Here is a 21,598-nt window from a genome sequence, read left to right on the forward strand (position 1 = left end):
TATTTGTTTCGTTAGGGAGTACTCTGCTTTCCCTAAATTTGAAACACTCAGATAGAAATTGAGTAGAGCAGGTTTGGAAGAAGGTACTCAACCTCTCTGAGCTTTCTAGAAGTTGGAGTTTATCTATGAAATGCCCAGTTTATTTTCAGAGCTTAGCTAGCTGATATTACGTTAATACTTTTTAAAATGATGTTCAATATATTTGCAGATGAAAATAATCATTATGAGAAGATTTTGCTTTGTTGCCCTTGCTTTAAGGCCCTGTTGAGGAAAGCACTTAAGCGTATACTTCAGGCAACATTTTAAAAGCTTTCCTGTGTGGAGGTGGGTGCCAGCAGCCTCACACAACCTGTTCAAGCAGGGCCTTAAAACTCTGTTTTCATACTGTGGAGAATGATTCTGATTTCAGTGGTGGAAATACATTGCTCAGACTCAACTGTCAAAGGGAATGTATTGTGGTCATTCAATTTGAATTTTCTTATGAATGGAGAAAAAAGTAATAAAGTCAGGAGTTGTATATGACCTGTTTCTCCCTCTGTTTAAGCACTGAGAGAATACATGATCAAAAAAATCTTAAATTATAAATGCACATTTTTTTTGTGTGTGTAAGCCAGTGAGACGCATCTCTTAAAGCAAACAGTAATATCCATTTAAAGAAGTATTCTAAATAGTCAGATGAGGCAAAATAGAATGCCTGTTGCTTGATGGCCCCATGTCAGAAGAATGCAGTGAAGTTGCAAAAGGGATCCTAGTGGCTTTATGCTTCAGAAGAATGTGCAGGTGCTATGCCAGAATGGTGGGTATTTAGGAGGCCTGTTTAGGTTGTGTCACTCGTGAAGGGTGCTGGTGGTGCACAGGCAGTGAATTTGCTTTCCTGTGGTGAGCATGGACAGAGCTTCCTCTGTACTTTGCTGGGAGGAGACCAAGCTTACTCCTTTGGTACATTGTGTGTGAGTGAGAGTCAAGTATACATTTATCACCTGTCAGCGTGTGAATTTTGGGGTAGTATCTTACACTTCACAGATACCAAGTGTTTTGAAGAGCTTGTGCTATATTTGGAGACAAAAAGGCACTGACAGTTGACACAACGGGTGAGATCCTGAATCCAAGTCACTTATGACTGATGTCATTGGGGCCAGAATTGTACTACGTGTAGTTGTGTGAAAAGTGGATATTGACTTGAGCAAGATCCTTAGAGCAAGGATTGCCCTTTCAGTTTTTATCTCATGCTGGCTTGTAAGATCAGGAAATAAGATTAGTTTTACATGTTGTCTGAGCTCCTGAAATCCTTTTGCATTTCTGACTTGCAGCTCAGTTCAGACAAATGAAAAGAGGCTCTTTGGGAGCTCTGACAATGAACCAGCTAATGAAGAGGCAGCTGGAACACCAGTCTAGTGCTCCCCACAATATCAGCACTTGGGATACTGGTGAGCTGCATTTATTGTTCTTTATTTTTATTTCCTAAACCAATTACTTTCCATATCAATCCATTAAAAAAAGTGAGTATTTCTATTCTACCATTGCAGATAAGTAATCAATCTCAAGTCTAAAGTGAAACTTTGTAGTGAGTAGCAGATTCTCACCTGGTATGAATGGGAATAGTTACGTAGTTGGGAAGTAGTCCCTCTGAAACAGTGGTGTCCCTACAGTTTTGCATATTACTTGGATTATTTCCTGGCCTCATTGAATGAAATGGAAGTATGACTGTTGATTTCAGCAGCTATAGGATTTTATCCCTAGTGCATGGAATCATTTATTTGCATGTATGTTTACAATGGAGTTGGTACATCAAGGAGTTGTGCCTTATACTGGCCGGTTTTGTTTATCTTTAAGAGAAGTTTCTGCCAGCTTATGCTGAACACCTGAAGTTTCTGTTCACTCACTGACCTGTTTTTTCTCCCTCTAAGATGAATGCAAAGCAATGAAAACTGAATTAAGCACATAATTTCATCATTACTTAAGTGTTTTATTTGTTTTTTTCATTTATAAAAGATTTTTGGTTATGACCAAATTCATATCAGATGTTGCTAAACAATTCATTCATTCTAGTTTATCATAAATGCCCATCTTGATGTTAGTGACATTACGGAATCGTGCTTCTTAAGAACTTATCAGCAGATCCAGATGCATCCAGAGAAAGGAATACTTAAAACGTTATATGAACTTAGGATGCTGAACAAATGTCTTGCCAGCAGTTCTGGACAGCTGAATTAAAATTTTTGCTTAATTCAGTCTTCAGTGTCAAGTTCCATCAAACTGAATCTTGTAGCTGAAGAATGGCTAAAGGTATGGGGTATAGTTCAGGATTATCTTTTCTACTCCAGCCAGAGTAGCACGCTCAGCATGTGTTCCTTAAATCATAAAGGTCAGAATTTGTCAATGATAACAATGGTTTTTTTTTCTATCATCAGGTAAGTTTGTTTATTGAAGCTGGTATCACCTAGTTTCTCAGGCAGGGGTTTAGAGATGAAAAAGTTACTACTTGCATCCTGCAAGAGGTAGTTTGCCTGTATTCAAGAGGAGCAAGTCAGTACTCAAAACCACCTTGGAACTCTGTCTTGTTAATCTTGTTCCAAGTTCACTGGCTTTCTTCACAACATCTATGACTTTTTCCTCCAACGTTCATTCAAGCTAAAGGCTTCCAACCGTGGAGATACAAAGTAAAATGTTCTTTTCAAGAAAGCTTTGCATCTCTCAGTCCCTTTTTCAACCACTAGCTTCAAAGTAAAATTAGTATTTGGACAGAAAAGAGGTGCTTTGGTTTTTTTTCAGAACAAATTCTCAGTGTGACTATTTTGTCATTTTAGTGTCACACAAGAGTTATTATACTCAGGTGTAATGACTAGGAAATAGTCTGATGCTCCTTAAATATACGATGCGTGCTTGGTTCATGCATGCTTTGTTGTTTTTTTATGTTGTTAGGTAGCATGTGTCTCTCTCATTTCTTTTTTCAAACCACACTTTTCCCAAGCTTGCTATCTGTTAAATAAAATCATTTTGTGTCTAGCTTCTGTCAGCACAAACTATACCTGACTTCTAGTCTCTTGGTATTTCTAAACACTGTCTTTTTCTTTTTGTGACTCGTATGTTCCGTAACTTGTTGAATCTTTATGGCTAATACTTCCTTTCTTATTTAATGACGCTTTTCTAAAATGCCTTCTTTGGTATTAGGTTGTTATGTCCTTTTTCTGTTATGGACTTCCTTGATCTTTCTCTACCCCTTCCTTCTCCCTCCCTCCCCCCCGCCTTTTCTTTGCTTAAAAAATGCTTGTTTGAACTTGCATTTGTCTTTCTCTTATCTTTCTCTTTCTCTGATTAAAAAATTAATTTTTCTCTTTGTTTTTTTTCAATAGCTGGTGCGTTTGTCTTTCTCTTGTCTTAACGGTTTAAGATGTGTGGTGGTGGTGGCAGATGCTGGATTCATAGTTCTGGAGACTGAAGTTCTGTATTTATTCACAGAGCAGATACAGCATGGAAAGCGGCTGTGCAATGTCCCTGTGTGCCTAAACCCTGACCTGGAGGGACCACCACTACGAATCAGAGGTAAGTTCAGTGTCCATTTGACCTGATCTCCTTCCTAAGACTGCCAGGAAGGTTTTTTTGTTAGGACCAAATAGTGCTGAATTTTATCGTCTGTTCAGCTATATTTAAGCCCTCAACTGTCCTGCAGATTGTAGGTTATAGAAAAATTATTATACAAGACATTTCATTCCAACATTGTAACCTGCATTATGACAGCTTTTAGCATTTGTGTACTGCCAGGGGACTTACAGCTAGAGAATGTGACAGTGAAACTTCCAAAGTCATAGTAGAGGAATCTTTATTCATTTGTGAGGGTGGGGAAAAAACTGGCTAGAAATATGTGAAAATCTACTCCTATTCCTTGCATTCTGGATGGTATCCTACATTACTGAAGAGTATTCTGGACTTCCTGAAGTATCTGCTCATGTCCAACAAAATCCCAGGGGACAGTTATGAATACTGAACTCTGTATGTAAAAGAAATATTTTCTTCCATACTTAGTAAAATGATTGTTTAAAACCTGATTATTCGGATGTAACAAGCCCTCATCGCTCCATGTATTTTGAATTTGGAAATTGTGGGAGCTTCTTAGATTATTTGATTATTTATATTGAGAGCTGATGTTAAATTTGATTCTTCTTCAGTATGGGGATAATCTCATCAGAAATTCCACCTGAACCTTGCTTAGGTGGAGAAGCTTCCTCCTCTTTCCGTAAATATTATCAGAACAGGCTAATGTTAACATTAAATCTGAATCTGCAGATTGAAACAACCAGCAAGAAAGTCGATAATGGATTACTTAATTTGTGCTTCAGTTGGCATCAAAAGAGCATTGGTACTCTTCTAAAAATTGGTTTTTAGAATGAGCTTTTCATAAATTGGTTTTTAGAATGAGATGCCCTTGGGGACAGCTTATATACATAATGATGGTATCTACCAACTGAGCTCCCTGGATTCATTATTGGAACTGAACTGTATAGGAACAGGAATAATTCTCTATCATGTCAGCTACATGTGGCAACCAAAGGAGATATTTTTCTTTAAGTATTGAATCTATCTTTCTGTCTTGAGTGATCTGGAAAATGAAACTGCTAACAATATTTAAATGATTATCACAAGGCATCTCAGATGAATGACATAGCTTGTATATCACAGTAGCATTGATCCAAGTTCCTGATGGCTCAGGAATGGGTCTGATTATTCTTCTTGAGGTTTTCTTAGCAACCAGACTAGCTGGAGAGTTGCCTCTTCTGTATGTTTTTTTTCTGCAATTGCTGTTGTCTGAAAACAAAGAGACCAAGGGAGGATCATCTCACCATACTGGAGAGATGTTAGACTGTCAGACTACTTTATATTGCTCTAATTCTGGAAAGCAGGACTCTGAGAAGCCCAGAGTTTGAATCTTCCATTGCACATAACTTTTCCTATTAAAACAGTCATCTATGAGGAATCAGGTACACAAAAAGTGCCAAAGGCAAAGGGAAACCCATATATTGGTGTGATCACAGTGGCCATGCCCCCAGCTGAACAACTCAGCTTCAGAGAATAAAGATGCTTGTGAAGACTTCTAATGGAAAGTATTTCTAATTGCCAGCTCTCCAATGTTCTCAATGTTTCTCAACTCCTTATGAATGATTTCTTGTAGCTGTCCTTTCCTGATTTGTCTCCTCTGTTAGGGATGGTGTGAATAGATTGATAACGTGGTCATGAGACATAGGAACTTAGTTCCTTCTTCATGTCATTGAGAACTACGGGAAGGTAATTCTCCAGAATGATGGGGGAACACTGCAGATCTTCTGCTCTCTGTTCTTATAGGAGCTGTAGCATCATCTTCTCTCCCTAAAAAATGAGTTGGTACAATTCCATCTGCCTTCCTGGAATTTTTGTTCTTTGTTATGTTTTCAAGCAGTTTGGATTTCTGTTTAGTGATTTTCTTTCCTTTTTTTTTGTTTTTATTTTTTCCCCCTAATTGCCTTAAGGAGCCACAAAATCTAGCTTGCTGTCAGCGCCCAGTATAGTCAGTATGTTTGTACCTGCACCAGAAGAATTTGCTGATGACCAGCCCACTCTGATGACTGACAAGTAAGTTCTTTTTCTGTTCCTTTCAATGAACTAGTTGAACTTCAAATAGATCAAGTAAAGTATAGATATACTTTATGGAAATATAAAGTCTGTTCCATCAGTTGTCTCTATGCTAATTTTTCCAATTAATTTTTTGTACTCCAAGGTAAACATTTTCCAAACACTGTCAGCAAGATGTGCTTTTACTGTGGTAGGACCTGCATGAGTTTGCACAGCCAAAATGATGACTCAGGCTATTGAGTGTGCACGGAGGGCAGGGGAAGCACTTTCCATCCTATTTTAAGTCAAGGGTTCCTTGTGATCCATCGGAAACCACTTTCACCATAGGAAAAATCAAAAGCTCTTTTTTAAAATTCCTTTGGGTTTTTGTTCAAATAGGTTAACTGTTGGTGTGTAATCATGTGTAATCAACATAGCATTTTTAAAGCTGATACTCACCCATCCTGAAAGCTTCTGCAAACCTTAATTGGTTGGTTAAAATGCCTCTAAAGGAAGTGTTAAACTTAAGTGTACCCTTTTTAATGGAGAAGTAAAGCAGTCAGCAGGGAGCTCTGCACTGATTTGGTCAAAAATTGGGAAGAGAAACTGTAAGTTCTTGCTTGTGCTCCTGCACTCAGTCCACTAGACAGACATGCAAGGATGATTACTGGAGAAAGACAGGGCCATTCTGCAGGCTGTGACTGGAAGCGGACCTTATTGCGTGACAAAGTGAAGCATCCCAAAAGTTAGGCTTCTCTTTGGCACTTGCTTTGGCCATTTCCCCAAAGTTCTAGCACCAGCTATTAACACACAGTCCAGCTGAGCTTGACTTTCCTGACTTTGTTGGCGTATTTTCTTTCTGTTAAGTAACAAAGGCAAGAAAATTGCCTGTACAATTCCATTAAGTTAAAATATCACAATCTGTTGGAGTCATTAGCAACTGATTGATGAAATTAAGCAAGCCTTCCCACTGGGCTGAGATAAGCCAGTTTCCCCATGTTGGTTTGCCTTTTTCATAGGCTGTGAAAGCCTGTCTCATCTCTCCTAAATCTGACGTCCCCTTTATAATTAGACGTTATGGAGCCCTTTCAGAACTTCATCAGTTGTCTTTGAGCATTTCAGGAAGGATAAGTGACTCAGCAGCAAATCTGCCCTGGGGAAGGAGACTTCTCTAAAATCTAAGGTTCTGTGCCCCTGAGAGGTCCTTTGATTTCTTTCTTATTAGCTATAACTGCTATGGGAACCAATCAGGTCATTGTTTCCTAATTGTATAATTTGTTATTCATAATTCATGACTGACAGGAAGGACAATGTGAAATTGTTCCATCTCTTTAAGATCATCGATGAGCGTCACTGTTTGTGTCCAGGCTGCTAAACAGAAGAGTGCCAGGGACTTGAGCCCTCTCCTGAGCCCAGTTTGCATGAACTGGCTGGTGTTCATAGTGCTGAGGGCTCGTCCTCACTGCTGCAGGTTTCTCTTGGGTAGTGCAAACCGATGCAGTCCAGTACAGTGAGGGAACTGGCTAGCAATTATTCCTACTAATGAAGGACCCAAACCAAGGGCTGCCCTGTGGGCCTCTCTCATTTGTCAGTGAAGAAACAGCCAGTTCTTCACTTCTTTCTAGTGAGAAGCTTTATTAATGTTTGAAAGCCATAGACTGTTACTAATTATAGAGAGATCACCATTTCATTATCTAACTACGTTTTGAATAGAATATACTAAATAATGGTGCTTTTAAAAAGACATATTTTTTTCATATATGTAGTAATACTTTGTTTTAAATTTGTTAATGCTGGTTTTTAAAATTGTTCTTTGCAGGTGCCATGACTGTGGGGCTATTCTTGAAGAATATGATGAAGAAACACTAGGCCTGGCCATAGTTGTGCTCTCGACCTTCATTCACCTTAGTCCAGACTTGGCTGCCCCTCTGCTGTTGGACATCATGCAGTCTGTAGGAAGGTAAACGCAGGACTTTCCTCTGTCCCATGGGATCGAAGGAATTTTGTGCCTGGAATTGGGTTTACATAAACTTCACTGGATGAAGTTATATATTTCAGAACTCTTAAGTGAATAACATCTGGTTCTGTCTGCTTCTTTGTTACTCATCGAAATGTTACTCATTTCATAAATTTCTTATGTAACTTCTTCAACTGTCACTTCAATTTTGGGCAGCTCCTTTGATGTCCTCCCATTTTACCCTCCAAAGGGAGGTTCCAGGTCAGGAGTCTCCCCAGCTTGTCCCACTGCAAGCAGTGATGTAAAAGATTAACTCAGTTTTTCTGCAGTACTCTTATCTTCCTTGAGTGCCCTGTTTATTACCTGAACAGCAATCAATGCAGCATACTTTCTGGTGTGCTTCTTGATCCCATTTTATTTGAAGAAAAATTTACTCTTAGCCTTTATTCCTTCTGCTAGTTGCTCCTTGAACAGTTTTTTGGGCTGCCTTCTTGTGGTTTTTACATTGGATCTGTCAGAATTTATGCTCTTCTCTGCTTTCATTTGAGACATGACTTCAGCTTTTCAAAAGAAGCCTTCTTTTTTCTAATAACCTCCCTCACCTTTCCTTCTTTCTGGTCTCTTGAAGTCTTAACAAGTGGGGTACCTTGGCCCTGTGCTTCCAGTGTTCTTAAACAGCTTCTGTGCTTCTTATAAAGACTGAATTCTCTTGGGTACCCTTTTTTGCTGCTTTGACAGAATTTTTCACTTTTATATAGTTCCTGCTTTAGAAGTTATGCACAAATGCGGTCAGCTTTTCTGAATTTTGTTGCTCCTGGAGGACTGTTGACTCCTGAGTATTCATTAGCATACCTGAAGCTCTTCAGGCTTTTCAACCACATTTTGTATGCTAATGAAGACTAAGTAAAGAGTTGCATCTCCTTATGAGGGCTTCCTAACTAACTGCTGCATGACATTGTCTCTGATAAAGTCTGAAACATTTGGTGTCTATTATTTTTCTCTTGTGACTTCTACCCAGTGCGCGTGGGATAATTGAAGTGCACCATTGCTATTGCATCGTTGGTCGTTGCTGCCTTCGCTGCTTCCACAACTTCCCGCCCAAGAGGTGGGAGGGATGCCTTTGGGGGTGTTTGAGAATAAACTTCTGAACAACAATAGAAATGCAGAAATGATGCACAGCTCTCCTTTTCCATGTTCTTTTCAGTGACTGAAATGAAAATCGCTTGGTTATGGTTTCTGCAGGGGCATGGCTCCTCACAGCGTGTTCTTTTCAGTGACCGAAATGAAAATCGCTTGGTTTCTGCAGGGGCATGGCTCCTCACAGCCCGTCCTCTCCACTCCCTCCCAATTCCATTTAAACACAGCAGCTATTCGAGTCCTCCATTTCCATTAATTGCAAAGCTGCAGTTCCCTGCTGTCACTGCTAATGAACTCTGATGGAGGCAAAGTTTCAAATCTAGACAGATGCTATCCGTTCTTGTAAATACAGTGGTATTTACACAGAGTAAATAATTTTGAAAATAAATTAGCAAGGGATGAGGGCCGAATGGGCTACCTTTTTCTGTGCTTTGAGGAGGAAATGCTGTATCTTTGGAGTGAGATGATTGTTTTAGAGCAGCAGAGAGCATGCAATAGGGTTATTCCTAGTAAATGTCCTCTGTTGTTCCTACTGACTGTCACTTCTGGCAAATTCTAAGTCCAATAAGAGGCTCCCTACAAAGGAATTATTTTGAATACATGCAAAATAAGTAGCATATATAAGCAGAGAGGCATTCAGTTGCCTCATATATATAACCTGTCACTGTCTTTCATCAAGCAGTGCCGTATCATTACCTCCAAATACCCATCTGACAGGAGAGGTGAGAGTGAATTACATTTCCTGCATTTTCATTCTTAGAAAAAAACCTACTACTTTCATACTTAGAAGAGGAAACAAGGAGTTAGGAAATCCAGGATCTTTCAGAATACCTAAGCAATATAGAGAAAGATTTTCTAAAGTTATTTGAGTACCCACAGGTGCAGATAGGCATCTGTTGGGATTTTCAGAAAAGAAAAAGTTCTGTCATTGAGTTATAGACAATTAGAGATTGACATGTTTATAGGACTCTGGCATGCACTTAACCTTATGCCCTAGCTCCTGAATCAAGATTTGTGATTTGTTGATTCTTATTTCGTTGATTTCCAGTGAGATTTAGCTTTCCAAGTATCAAAGCCCTGTTTGAAAATGGCATTTAGGTGCTTGAGTTAGTGAGGAGCTTTGAAAAGCTTAACTTCTGTTCTTAACATCTAGAAATTTGAGAACATCCAGTTACTGTCTACTGTCCCTTTACTGCTCTGCTTTGTGGCTTGCAAAGTGGAGGTAATGATGAGGGTTTTGTGGCCTTTGTGGCCTTTGTGCAACAAAATATTTATAGTAGTAATGATAAATATGTACAAGCTGTAAATTTCAAAAAGTTTCAGATGTTCTCAAGTGTTCATTTCTCCTGAAGTTTTTTCCAAGGTAGAAACCAAAAGTTTTGTTTATCCTAAAAACCCACTTGCATTCGAAAGGAGAGAACAACTTTGTGCAGGACTTTGACTTCTTTTAGAAAAAATATTTTATCCTGTTGTATTTGTATACTTTAGTAGATTTTTGAAAACAAGTATGATGCCCACAGGCCATGTGATTAGTCTCATTGTATTCTGCAGAAATCCACACGTGCTTTCATGTAAGCAGATGCTACAGTTATTCCAGAATCAAGGTCTGTATTGCTTGAAGGTAGCTTCAGACCTGTTTTCACCCAGAATTAGCTTTGCACACCAGAATTAATGTCTGGAATTTTAGAGTGGACTCCTCTTGACATCAGTGGAGACAGGGACTGATTAGAGTCTTTCTGACTTATGCAGGGACAACTGAAGAGAATACACTCTTCAATCCCCTGCACCATCCAGCCTGACATTATTGCGCTGTTGAAAGTATGCTGTGTCCCCATCTTGTCATCCTTCATTAATGAAAATCACCGCCCATTTTGGTTTACACTGATGCATTCGACTGAGCTGCCTTAGGGTCCTTTTGGATTTTGCAGTGGTGACTAGAGACAAACTCTTCAGAAGAGAGGCTGACAAGAGGATTGAGCAACAGTTAAATCCGGCCCAAAAGGATTGTGAATCAAAGATGAGTCTTGAAGGCCAAATCATCAGCAGATGTAAATTAGCGTAGCTCTCTGAATTTTCCATTTAGACATATCAATTTATACCAGCTGAAATACTGATATGCAGCAGATTGAAGTAAAAATTGCATGGTATTTTGTATGTAAGAGATGCTTCTAGTGTACATCTTTATAATTGCTTTTAGTGGCTTTTAGTATTAAAAGTGTGTTGCTTTGATATTATAAACCTGATGCTGTTTGTTTACATGTCCTGGGTATGGAAGGGTATGATTTTGCTTTAAGATTGTGTTCAGTGTTTTCATCACTGAATGCCCATATTTGGCTTTAAAGTGTATATTTAGGTACAAAAATAAATGACCTGATTTTTGAGAACGTGGTATTTCTCATCTTACTTTGTGAAAGCTTGTAGCTACTTAGTGTTTCTGAAATTAGGCCAGTTATTTAGGTGTCAATATCTGGAACTAGAAGCCTGACTTTAGACTGCCAAGTAGGGAATTTTGGTTTAGTGTTAATAAGAAAAAATTCAGTCAGTAGGCAGCTTCTGGCAAACTTTTTTTTCTCCAGATCCCTCTAGGTTAGTAATTATCTATGATGTGCATGTAAGGCAATAGTGTTACATCATTATCTTCATGCTACTACAGGGAGGCAAGTAGAATTTTCTTTAGAGCTGTTAAGTATTTATGAGACCGTGAGACTGAATACAGTTTCTCTGTTGGGCAAACATGATTTGACTGAATATATGTGCTCTTCAGAAGACCTTTCTGGTGACATTTTAAATGTTCTTTGAATTTCTTGTTTATTACTTTAAAAAAATGATACTTTATTGGCTTAGTTAAAAATAAAGCACAAAAAAAGCTTACAAGCTTCACTTATTTTTTTTATTATTTTTATTCCAGGTTGGCATCAAGTACCAGTTTTTCTAATCAAGCAGAAAGGTATGATAGCAAAGGATACCTTAGTCAAAATGAAACAATTAATCTAAAGCATCATCTGCCATGGCCCTGAAATGAACTAAATTTAACTTTTAAAAAAAATTGTTTAAGGTTTGTGAGCAACACAAAAAGCCTGTCCTTTCCCACTTGTTTAAAATATCTTGTATGTTTTGAAGATGAACAGGAACCCGTATTCTTATGCGTTGAACTTGAAAAAACTCCGATTCAGACATAATTTAAAGATGCCCTCTGGTTTCCACAATTTCAGTGCAGCTTTTTCTAGCTTGTTCTGTGTTGATTATTTGTCTTGATAAACTGTCTCCATACTTTCAGTCAAGTGACTCATCCTTGGCCATGGAGAAGCCCTGGTAGTGATGTCTCATTATGTAAATCAGAGGCTGAATTGGATAAATTAATTTTGAGAAGCTGAAAATATGTTAAGGTGTGTAGTTTATGAGTAAATAGATAGTACTTTAGCTTTTTAAATGAAACCATTCATTTTATGAGTGATTAGGGAATACTTCATCTCTGGAAGGGACCTGCAAGAGGCAAATTAATATTATAATGTGTGTGTTTACCTGTTGTTCATTATGGTAAAGCCAAGAACTTCATCCTGTATCACTGAAATACATAAGGTGAGAGCAGGATTATATTTCAAACTGAGATGACTCAAATAATTTTATATGGAGAATCAGGAAATACGCAACTATTTATTGAGACTTTCATACTTTAGGTATGCCTCCATAACTTCTTTAGCTGTGCATAGGCAAGCTTACGTCATAAAATCAACATGTGGAACTGGTCTTTGGGATGAGGACAGATCTGCTTTTGACTGTCTCACTCATAACTGAGCACTTCCTTAATTTAAAAGAATACGATCATCTTTATTTTCTCTCTGTAGTCAGCTTTGAGAAGTGTTTAATCTGCAATGCAATTTCTTTCTTCTTGCTTTTCTTCCTTTCATTTCAGCATGATGATCCCTGGAAATGCTGCAGGGGTGGCCAAGCAGTTCCTCCGTTGTGTGTTCCATCAGCTGGCTCCCAATGGCATTTTCCCCCAGCTCTTCCAGAGCAATATTAAAGGTAAGGTGTGGTACCTGGGTGCATTTCTCACTCTTTCAGTTATCTCTGTGTGGACAACCAGTGCAAAAATGGCATTTGAATTTCAGATGGAAGTTTTTTACGGACCTTGGCCATGTCTCTTATGGACTTCAGTGAGCTGAGTTCCATCGCTGCTCTGAGCCAGCTGTTAGAGGTATGTTGGCAATCAGCTCTGTTAATGGTGCTAGTTTTATTTAGTCATTTCTCCTCATTCATTAAGGGTGCAAACTTGCATCACCAAATGCAATGTGAATTTTTGTTTTGTCCTTGCTGGAAGCAGGATTAGGCTGTCCCCACCATGTTGGGTTTGGTTTTTTGTTTATTTTGTTTGTGTTTTTTTTGTGTTTGGTTTCCCATTCCTGGAGCTTTCCTATACATTAGTAGTTGGGCCATCCTTTCTCCCAGCACTATTTCTGATTTTCAGGAACATCTCAGTTCTCCCTCTCCTCTGTATCTGATGGCAGTTTCCCCAGGTAGTCCAAAGATTTATTGCCTGCCTTTCACTGAGTGCTTTCTGTGCACTCGACTTGTTCCTGCCATAGCTGTTACCCTCCCGCTGGCACTCGTCACTTGCTCTTCCAAGGTGCAGCAGTTGCTTCAGACAAAGACTTCGACATCACTTTAAAACTGCTTATGTCTCTCCATTCCTGGCCTTAGTACACAACCCAAAAAAGCATACATAGCCTACTGAACATTAATGAACATAGCTTGTTTAAAACTGTCCAAAGGAAAACATGGGCAATCTGCTAGTGAATACTTTGAGTTCTGCATTTTTTATTGCTGTGACAGTCTAAGCATGAATAAGAGCCCTGCTTATAACATTTTAGCTCGAAATCTTTTGGTCAGTTCTTTAGGAACTGAACTAGACCTAACTGTCACATGCACAGTTCAAATTCCCTGCACAGAATTTTATCGTTATGGATGAGGTAAGTAGTATTTGGTCTCTAAAAAATAACCTCAGCATTTCCAAATACTACTCAAGGGACCATTTCTGCATGTGTCTGTTTTGTTTGCCAGGGTTTAAACAACAAAAAGAATTTACCAGCAGGGGGTGCGATGCTACGCTGTTTGGAAAATATTGCTACCTTTATGGAAGCCTTGCCCATGGATTCGCCCAGCAACCTCTGGACCACAATTAGTAATCAGTTTCAGACCTTCCTTACTAAACTCCCCTGTGTTTTGCCACTTAAGGTAAGATGTATAGAAACGAGCTATAACTGCCAGTGCTTGGGGTGTCCTGAAACAACAGGGAAGCTGTTGATGAGAAATCAAGTGGATTGTTATCAATATTTTCTAATGATTCAACTGACGTTTCCAGAGGACTGGATTTATTGTATATCTGATCCATTTCTTTAATTATATTTTCTATGGGTAACAAATAACAACTCTGACCTGAGTACTCTTTGTGTCTTTGTTGGCTTTTTTCCTCTACACTTACCATGCCCTGTCTTTGTCAGATTAGAATACTGCATTTGAGAGAACCAGCATTTTAGCTAAAAGCAAGACATGTGCACAGAAAGGTACTAACTCTGGGATTTTTTTTTCCTTTGTTTTTTTTTCTTTCTTTCCTGCCTTCAAATATGTTCACAGTGTTCTTTAGATTCTAGTTTAAGAATCATGATTTGCTTGCTGAAGATACCTACCACGAGTGCCACCAGGGTAAGTTCCAAGAAGACAAAACTCTGTTGCCTCAGATTTAGCCAGCCTGCGGTATTCTATGAATGTGTTCTTATCCTCTAGCTAGGAAAGTATTATATGTAAGCATAAAATTGTGCAGTCCAATACTCTTTGGAGAATGATAAAAGCTTTGGAATCTAGGTTACAGTAAAGTGTGGGTGGGATTACATTCATGTGTGGGTGTGAATGTATATCTTCTTAAAGATTTGATGTTCTCTTTCCCACCCCCCTTGCCATTCTCTTTAAAAAAAAAAAAAAAAAAAAAAAAAAAAAAAAAAAAAAAAAAAAAAAAAAAAATTTTAGAGAGAATTTCGCAAAAACACCTCTGAGGGGAAAAAGATTTTTTCTCCTGCTTCAGATGTCACAGTGATCGTGAAAGTCGTTGGCTTTTCTGACAACACTTTAAAATAAAAAAAAAAAAAAAAAAAGGAAAAGAAAAAAAGGAAAAAGTAATGAACTTCTAGGGAAGTTCTGCAGTACAATTCCTCTGAGGTCAATGAGATTTTCCTGCATAAACACTACAGAATCTCTTATATCTCATAAGCACTCTATTAGAGGTGAAACTATTTTCTAATATTTTGCTTCTAATTTCCCATACAAGTGTGAAGGCAAATGCTAGATAGAATACCCATCTGACTGAAACAGTGTAAATCCCAGCAAGATGGCCTCTGAGCTAAAAATAGTGCTGTTCCATTCACGCATTCCAGAGTTGGAACGTTTTTTGTTTTGCTGAGCAACCAGTTATTGATTTCTCTAAATCGTGCTATTGCAGAGTCTTCTGGAGCCTTTTTCAAAATTGCTAAGCTTTGTAATTCAGAATGCTGTCTTCACCCTGGCCTACCTGGTGGAACTGTGTGGTTTGTGCTACCGAGCCTTCACTAAGGTAACAATGAGACTATATCTTCCTTTAGGGACAACTGAAAACAGGACAAATTCCTACTTCCCTTAAGTACTATGTTTGTAAATGAGTATCAAGTTTCAGACATGTTATCTTTTTTAATAGTGTTGACTAATCAAGTAGTGATCATGATTCAATGCCTTTTATAATACTGAGTCTCACATTCATGATATCAGCACGGATAAAGAGAAACTGCTGAAAACATTGCTCAGAAAAGTATTTTGGTGTGATTTCATGACTTGGAAATTTTTTTTCTCTTGCAGAAATGATATCTGGTATTCATGCATGACTGAAAGTATCTGTACAGTCGTATCTTTCCTGGTGCACAAGTTTAGCCACATACTTTGTACAGTAAAAACTTCAATATTCCTGGTAGTGCCTTTTGAGAGCACAGCTGTGAGGGGAGGCAACGGATAGCTAAGTAAAGTGGTTGACTCCAAGTTAGGAACTTCCCAGCTCATATCCCGTTTCATTCCATATTAGGTGTCTGACTTTGGCATGCGTTGCTGTAAGCTGTGTAGAAAAGAGAACTGTATGTGTGCACCTTTAAAAAGTTTTCCAGATTCCTGGATGAAAGCTGTGGTGTACAAATAACACTCAGTTACTACTCAAGTTCATTTTTGTAGCTATTGGTGAGAACTTGAACAACAAAAAAATCCACAAAACCCAAAACTTTTACCAAGACCCTGTATGCTCCATTATGTAGATTAAGGTACTGAGCAAAAACGTTGCTTTAGCCACTAAATGCACAGTTTTGCATTCTCAAAACGTTTGTCAAAACAGTAATTAATCCTCAAGAAACATTCCCTCGTAAGTAGCTACATGATTTTCTATATTGACAATGTTCATTGTGGAACACACATTGCTTCAGTCTTTATAAGACTTAAAATATCACTGGACAAGCAGTGAAGAAGAAATGATAAAATCAGTGACACTCACAGAATAACTGTGCCACAAGACAATAAGAAAATCTTTGACTAGATGTAATGGTTTGAAGCATTAAATAGAAATCAGCAGTATGTTTAATTACAGCAAGCAAGTACTACCTATTTTGTCTCATTTGAAAGAGAAGACTTTATGAAAGAAAAAAATCCTGAATGCAGAAGAGACTGTCCAGCTTTGACCGTCAATTTGAGCTAGATCTATAGTTAAGGCTTTGGGCAAGGCAAAGTGAGAAAAATGTTATCTTACAGTCCAACAGTGGGGTTTATTTAATTGAAACAAAAAAAGATCTATTTAAAACTGAAGCAGAGACGTTCCTCTTGTATTTGTGGTCTGATAAAATTTTTTCATGTACGCCTGCTAAAGCAAATTGTGAAATACAGGAAATGTTTCACTCCCTGCGTGCTCCACAGTTTTAAGTTATTTGAAGAAAATTTTATTAAAACCGTGCTATTAAAAAAAATGCATGTTTTTCTTGCGTGCTTCCTGGCTCAATGTTCTATTAATATATTGAGTACTTAATTGCACACAGGAAGCTTGGATTATAGTGCTTGGTAAAATCTCCTCCTTGATTTAGTTTAATGCAACCTGGTGACCCAGAAATAGAATCATTAGTGAATGGTTTTCACCTGCAATTATAGCCACAAAATGCTTAATTTAGTGGAACTCCACACTACGTTATCTTTGTTATTTCTGAAAGCTTACCATGGTTTTGCATTAGAAATATCAAATTAATGACTGCTGTTAGAAAAAAAAAAAACAAAATCAGTTGTGATGTCTGTGTTTCTCCACAGCGGAAATCGCTGTAGCCAAGTAAGGGTGTTGTTTGTGATAGAACACCATGTAGAAGTGAATTCCAGAAGGAATAGTATCTGTTGAACATTGAAACTATTCAGATTTAATTACTTGTTTTGCAACTTTGAATGTCCTGGCTGGAACAAAGCACCAACTTGCAGCTAAGCTATGGAGGATTCTTGTCTTTTTAAAGACCAAGCCACCCTGACATGCACTTTGTAGAGGTCAGTGCTCTACAACCACTCCAGATCTGTTTTTATCTGCAACATTTTCCTAATACCCCGTGGCAGGAATATCTCAGTTTCTCTTATCTTGGAGCCTGAAGACTCACGTCAATCTGATATTTCCTTGTCTGAGTTTCTGTTCCAGGTCAGCAATTTGTTTTTTTCAGTGCCTTTGGAACTCTCAATTTGAGAGTAGCATCTCTTCTGTGGATTGTAATCATCTTATCTTTAGTTTTCCTTTCAAGTATCTTAAGGTCTTAAATGGACACTTTTTGGCTTGCTTGTGTCTTACAGCTGCAGAAGTTTGTTCCTAAACTTAGCCTTTTGCTGGCATTCTGTAGACCCTTATTAAGTAAAGGCAGAATGCCACTGAATTGGACGTGGCATGATTTTGCTATTGATTTTCTTTTAAAGAATACTGAAGTGTCCAATCTGTAATACTTGTAATTACTGTAGTAGCAACAGACATAAAATAAAGAATTTTGCTTTATACTGGTTTACTTGGTGGATACCATACCACTCCATTAAAGAACCAAATTTACTATTCTTATTACTTTTGAGCCCTGAGATACTGCTAGAAGCAAACTTCAGTAGTTTCACATTCTACAGATAGACCTCTGGCAAGTCACAGTTTGAAGGTTGCAGGGCATTTTTTTTATAGGGATGCGTAGACATTTGAGTGGGTTCATTTGTCTGAACAGAGGCTACAGGGATTGTATTCTTGAGTCTGTGGTACCAGGTTAATGCACGGGACTCCCCTGGGCAATATTCTCATGGAACTCAGACCCATTTACAGCTCTGTGGCAGAACACAAAGTTCCTAAAGTATGTACAAGCTTTGTTTATACATATTTATCACTAGCAGAATGATAGGAATAAGTAGACTTCAATAGGAAGGGTACTCTAGGCTATTGACTTCAATGTCATCAGTCCTGATTTACAGTGCAGGAAGCAAGAGGTCAGATGTCAAAAAACATTTTGCTTGATTTTGCTTCATCTCTCTGCAGTACATGCCTGTAGACTGGGGGATAGGAGACTACTTTGAGAAAGTGGTAACTACTTGTATTATCCTTAGAGCCAGGGCAAGCTGGGATTCGTGACGCCTGTGCTTCCTTCCCAGTGTTCTGACAAAGCAATTTATTATGGCCTAATTATATCCTAATTGTATCCTGTGTAGGAATCTCTGTCCGGTGTTTTGGGGGATGTAATTTTCAACTGTCTGAGCATGGCACTGCTTTATGTACGTGTCTCAAGACTGTGAAGGCATATGACAGTGGGAAGGGTCACTTTCACTGGTGAATTCTAGCTAGTAATTGGGATCTGTTTGTACCTTGAATATCGTGCATGGTTCTGCCTCCCCATTCCCAATTAGATTATAGTAGAATCAGAGAAAGTTCGGATAATGGTAATAAGAACGACCAAACAGTGGGATGAATTCCTCATACAGAGCAACTAAGTTAGGGCTCTTTGATCTGAAAAAGCAACAACTGGTGGGGGTGAGAGAGAGGTCTGTAAGGTCAAAAGTGACCCAGACAGGGATGGGTAATTTCCTGCCTTTTCAGTACAAAAACATCTTAAGTTTGTAGGAAGCGATGTCGAAGCAAGTAAGGGGAAGTGGTTCTTCAACAGTGTGTGACTCCTTGCCAAGTACCGTGGGTGCTAAAATTTGACATGGGTCCAAGAGGTCAACGGACACACATGTGGAAGAGAAATTCACTGAGAATTACAAGCCGTACAGGAACCACAATAAGCTCAGAAGTTCCCTGAGCTGAAAGCAGCTGGTGGCTAGGAGATAGTAGTGGGAATTATACATGCTTGGCTTGTTTTTATTCTTCTTTTTGCATCTGCTTATGGCCTTGTCGGAGACGAGTTACTGAGGACTTTTGTTCTGGTCTGACCTCTCCTGGATATTCTTATATTGTATTATACTTATCAGGGTACCACTCGTGCATGTGTGACACATGACTTCTGAGTACTTGTCCCCTGCAGTAATGGTTTCATAACACAGCTGAACTGATCCAGTGTTTGGTGCTCCTGTAAGGGGATGATTTTGTTTATTTATTTGTTTTGGAGTGTTAGCTTCATGTGAGTTTAGCTGCCTAGGCTGCAGCAATGTAGTCAGACAAGAACTGTGGCATTTTGGGACCCATTCCACCAGCTAAACGTGTTAGCTGTCTGCACGCTCCATGCAATTGAAGACCAAACTAGGGCCTTAAAGTAAGGTCTCTTGATTCATGGACTGGCATCATAACATCTGTGAAAGACACACCATTCTGTTGTTTTGGCACCTTCTCCCAAATCGCACTGGTATTTAAAATCAGTTTTCATGGAAAGGTACGTGGGTGCTGTGGGAGGCACACACTGTTGCTGGAAGCTTTGTTTGGCAGTGTGCTGCACAGATACAATGTGGGGACATCAGCTCTCTGAGGGGGAACTGATTCTTGGTCTGCTGCAACCACAGCTCACTCCCAGCCATTTATCTCCTCCAACTCCTTCCCTTTTAGCTGCACTTGACACTGTGTGTAGCTGGAGGTGGCCTTAAATTGACTCTTACTAACTAAACCTCACAAGACTTCTCCGAGGAAGAAGTAAACATCATTATCGCATTTTACAGATGTCACAGAGGAATGAAGCCCTCACTGAGTAAAAAGTTCCACACATTTAACTTAAGTGACCAGGCAAGTGCATGAGATTCACATATAGAAGATACTAGGCTTTAAATCTTAAGCATGCTTTGGATATGCTCTCATTATTAGACAACATTATTTCATGTCTGGTCATTTGAAAGAGAGCTGAGTGTAGGTCTTCCTGCTGATGAAAATTCTTGAGTTGCCATGGTCAGTAGCATGTTATAGATTTGTTCCACACTTTTATCTTTTGTCCAAAGTCAGAGAATGTCAAAGTAAGATGGATAATAGGCTTATCTTATCTCTTGTACCTCCTTGCTCTCTCAGCTCTACAACCCTGTTCTTAGGCTTCTGTATTTTAATCTCCATTGGCTGATTTTCCCCTATGTTCTAAGATGTTCCTGTTGTAGCAGCTGTAGCCAAGATGGTTTTTATTGTGTTAGTGGAAAAGTACTGCTAGTCTAATGAATGAAAATAGATGTCTAAGCTGCCTTAGTGCAGGCTCCCTTATTTTAAGGTGAATGACAACAGAAAAAAAAGTATGGTAAAATATAGACCATTTCTGGCAGGTTTAATGAAAGAATACTATTGCCATTTTTGTTCTCCTGTGCCATTCCTTACTGCTTTCCCCTTTATCCTTTATATGGAATAACTTTGTGAAAGCTATGCTGCATGCCTGAGCTTTATAACTGTTTTATAAAATCTATCTATATTTCACGTGTGAAATATTAAAATCAGTACCTGATATAATGTCAAAGGAAAATCACCCTCATTGATGTCTGTTCAATCAAGTCTGTAGAATTACATAAACAATGGATGATCTCTCCTTTTTCATAAGACAGGAGAAACCAGTACACTTTTGTAATTTTTTTTTTATTCTCAAACTTAGATAAAAAGTATCTTTATGGCTTACTAGTGGGTGTCACTCAATTTCAGGACATTCATAATTCTGTTTTTTTTCTATTGTAGGAAAGGGACAAATTCTACTTGACTCGCAGTGTGATATTGGAGTTACTGCAGGCACTCAAGTTAAAGTCACCCTTACCAGACATGAATCTGCTGCTCTTGGTGCAGGTACAGGAGATTTTCATATAATTCTCATCCTGATCCTGTCTCAGCCCACATTCAGGGGTGAGAGGGGTAAAGCAAGTCCAACTTGCAGAAAGTACCAGCAATGTCAGGGGAAGCAAGAATTTTTTGAATCAAAATCCAGTTACCATGGGTGCATACATTTGGACTCCCACACTAAAATTTTAGAAACTAAATTGGGGATCCACATTTCCCAGGACGATAACAACTTGTGCGTCATTGCTGATTTATTGAGGATCCTAGAATATATCTTGAGTTGGAAGGAGACCCGTGAAGATCGAGTCCATTGAGCTTCATACCATGTCTCAGTGGGGCAGCTCACAAAACCAGTGAGCAGTCTGTGTGGGAAGGGTTGCTGGTTGGTAACAACTCAGTTTCTGTCTATTTAGGTGGGCAGTAAGCTGTCTCCAGTCCCTGAACACTGCTCTCTTTTAACATGGAATTTTCCATCAAAGAACATGTAGACAATATCCTTTCATTCTGTAGATTGTTGAGGTAGCTGTTTCATAGGAGAATCTGAGGAAGTAAGATCCAAACTCTTGAATTCTGCCTCTAAAATGCCAGGTGTGGCACTGTTTGGCACCACAAGCCTGACCTTCAAAAGCCAGTTTACTGAAGTCTACCAA

The 21,598-nt window shown here is 38.7% G+C and overlaps 1 protein-coding gene across 7 annotated transcripts in view; it reads left to right on the forward strand.

Annotated features, from left to right (window-relative positions):
- Positions 1-21,598, forward strand: part of UNC79 (unc-79 homolog (C. elegans)) — a 108,295-nt gene that overhangs the window by 63,186 nt on the left and 23,511 nt on the right. For 5 of the 7 annotated variants that reach the window (XM_014957642.1, XM_014957645.1, XM_014957643.1 and 2 more), the window contains 11 exons: positions 1,311-1,427; positions 3,460-3,543; positions 5,502-5,604; positions 7,403-7,543; positions 11,586-11,624; positions 12,591-12,703; positions 12,790-12,875; positions 13,739-13,912; positions 14,312-14,380; positions 15,171-15,281; positions 20,853-20,957. In XM_014957642.1, coding sequence (XP_014813128.1) covers positions 1,311-1,427; positions 3,460-3,543; positions 5,502-5,604; positions 7,403-7,543; positions 11,586-11,624; positions 12,591-12,703; positions 12,790-12,875; positions 13,739-13,912; positions 14,312-14,380; positions 15,171-15,281; positions 20,853-20,957 — 1,142 coding nt within the window. The remainder of the gene's footprint in view (positions 1-1,310; positions 1,428-3,459; positions 3,544-5,501; positions 5,605-7,402; positions 7,544-11,585; positions 11,625-12,590; positions 12,704-12,789; positions 12,876-13,738; positions 13,913-14,311; positions 14,381-15,170; positions 15,282-20,852; positions 20,958-21,598) is intronic. The other 2 variants (XM_014957644.1, XM_014957648.1) reach the window with 1 other exon arrangement.

Source organism: Calidris pugnax, unplaced genomic scaffold (assembly GCF_001431845.1).
Source record: "Calidris pugnax isolate Ruff unplaced genomic scaffold, ASM143184v1 scaffold211, whole genome shotgun sequence".
In the NCBI taxonomy this organism is placed as follows: Eukaryota; Metazoa; Chordata; class Aves; order Charadriiformes; family Scolopacidae; genus Calidris; species Calidris pugnax.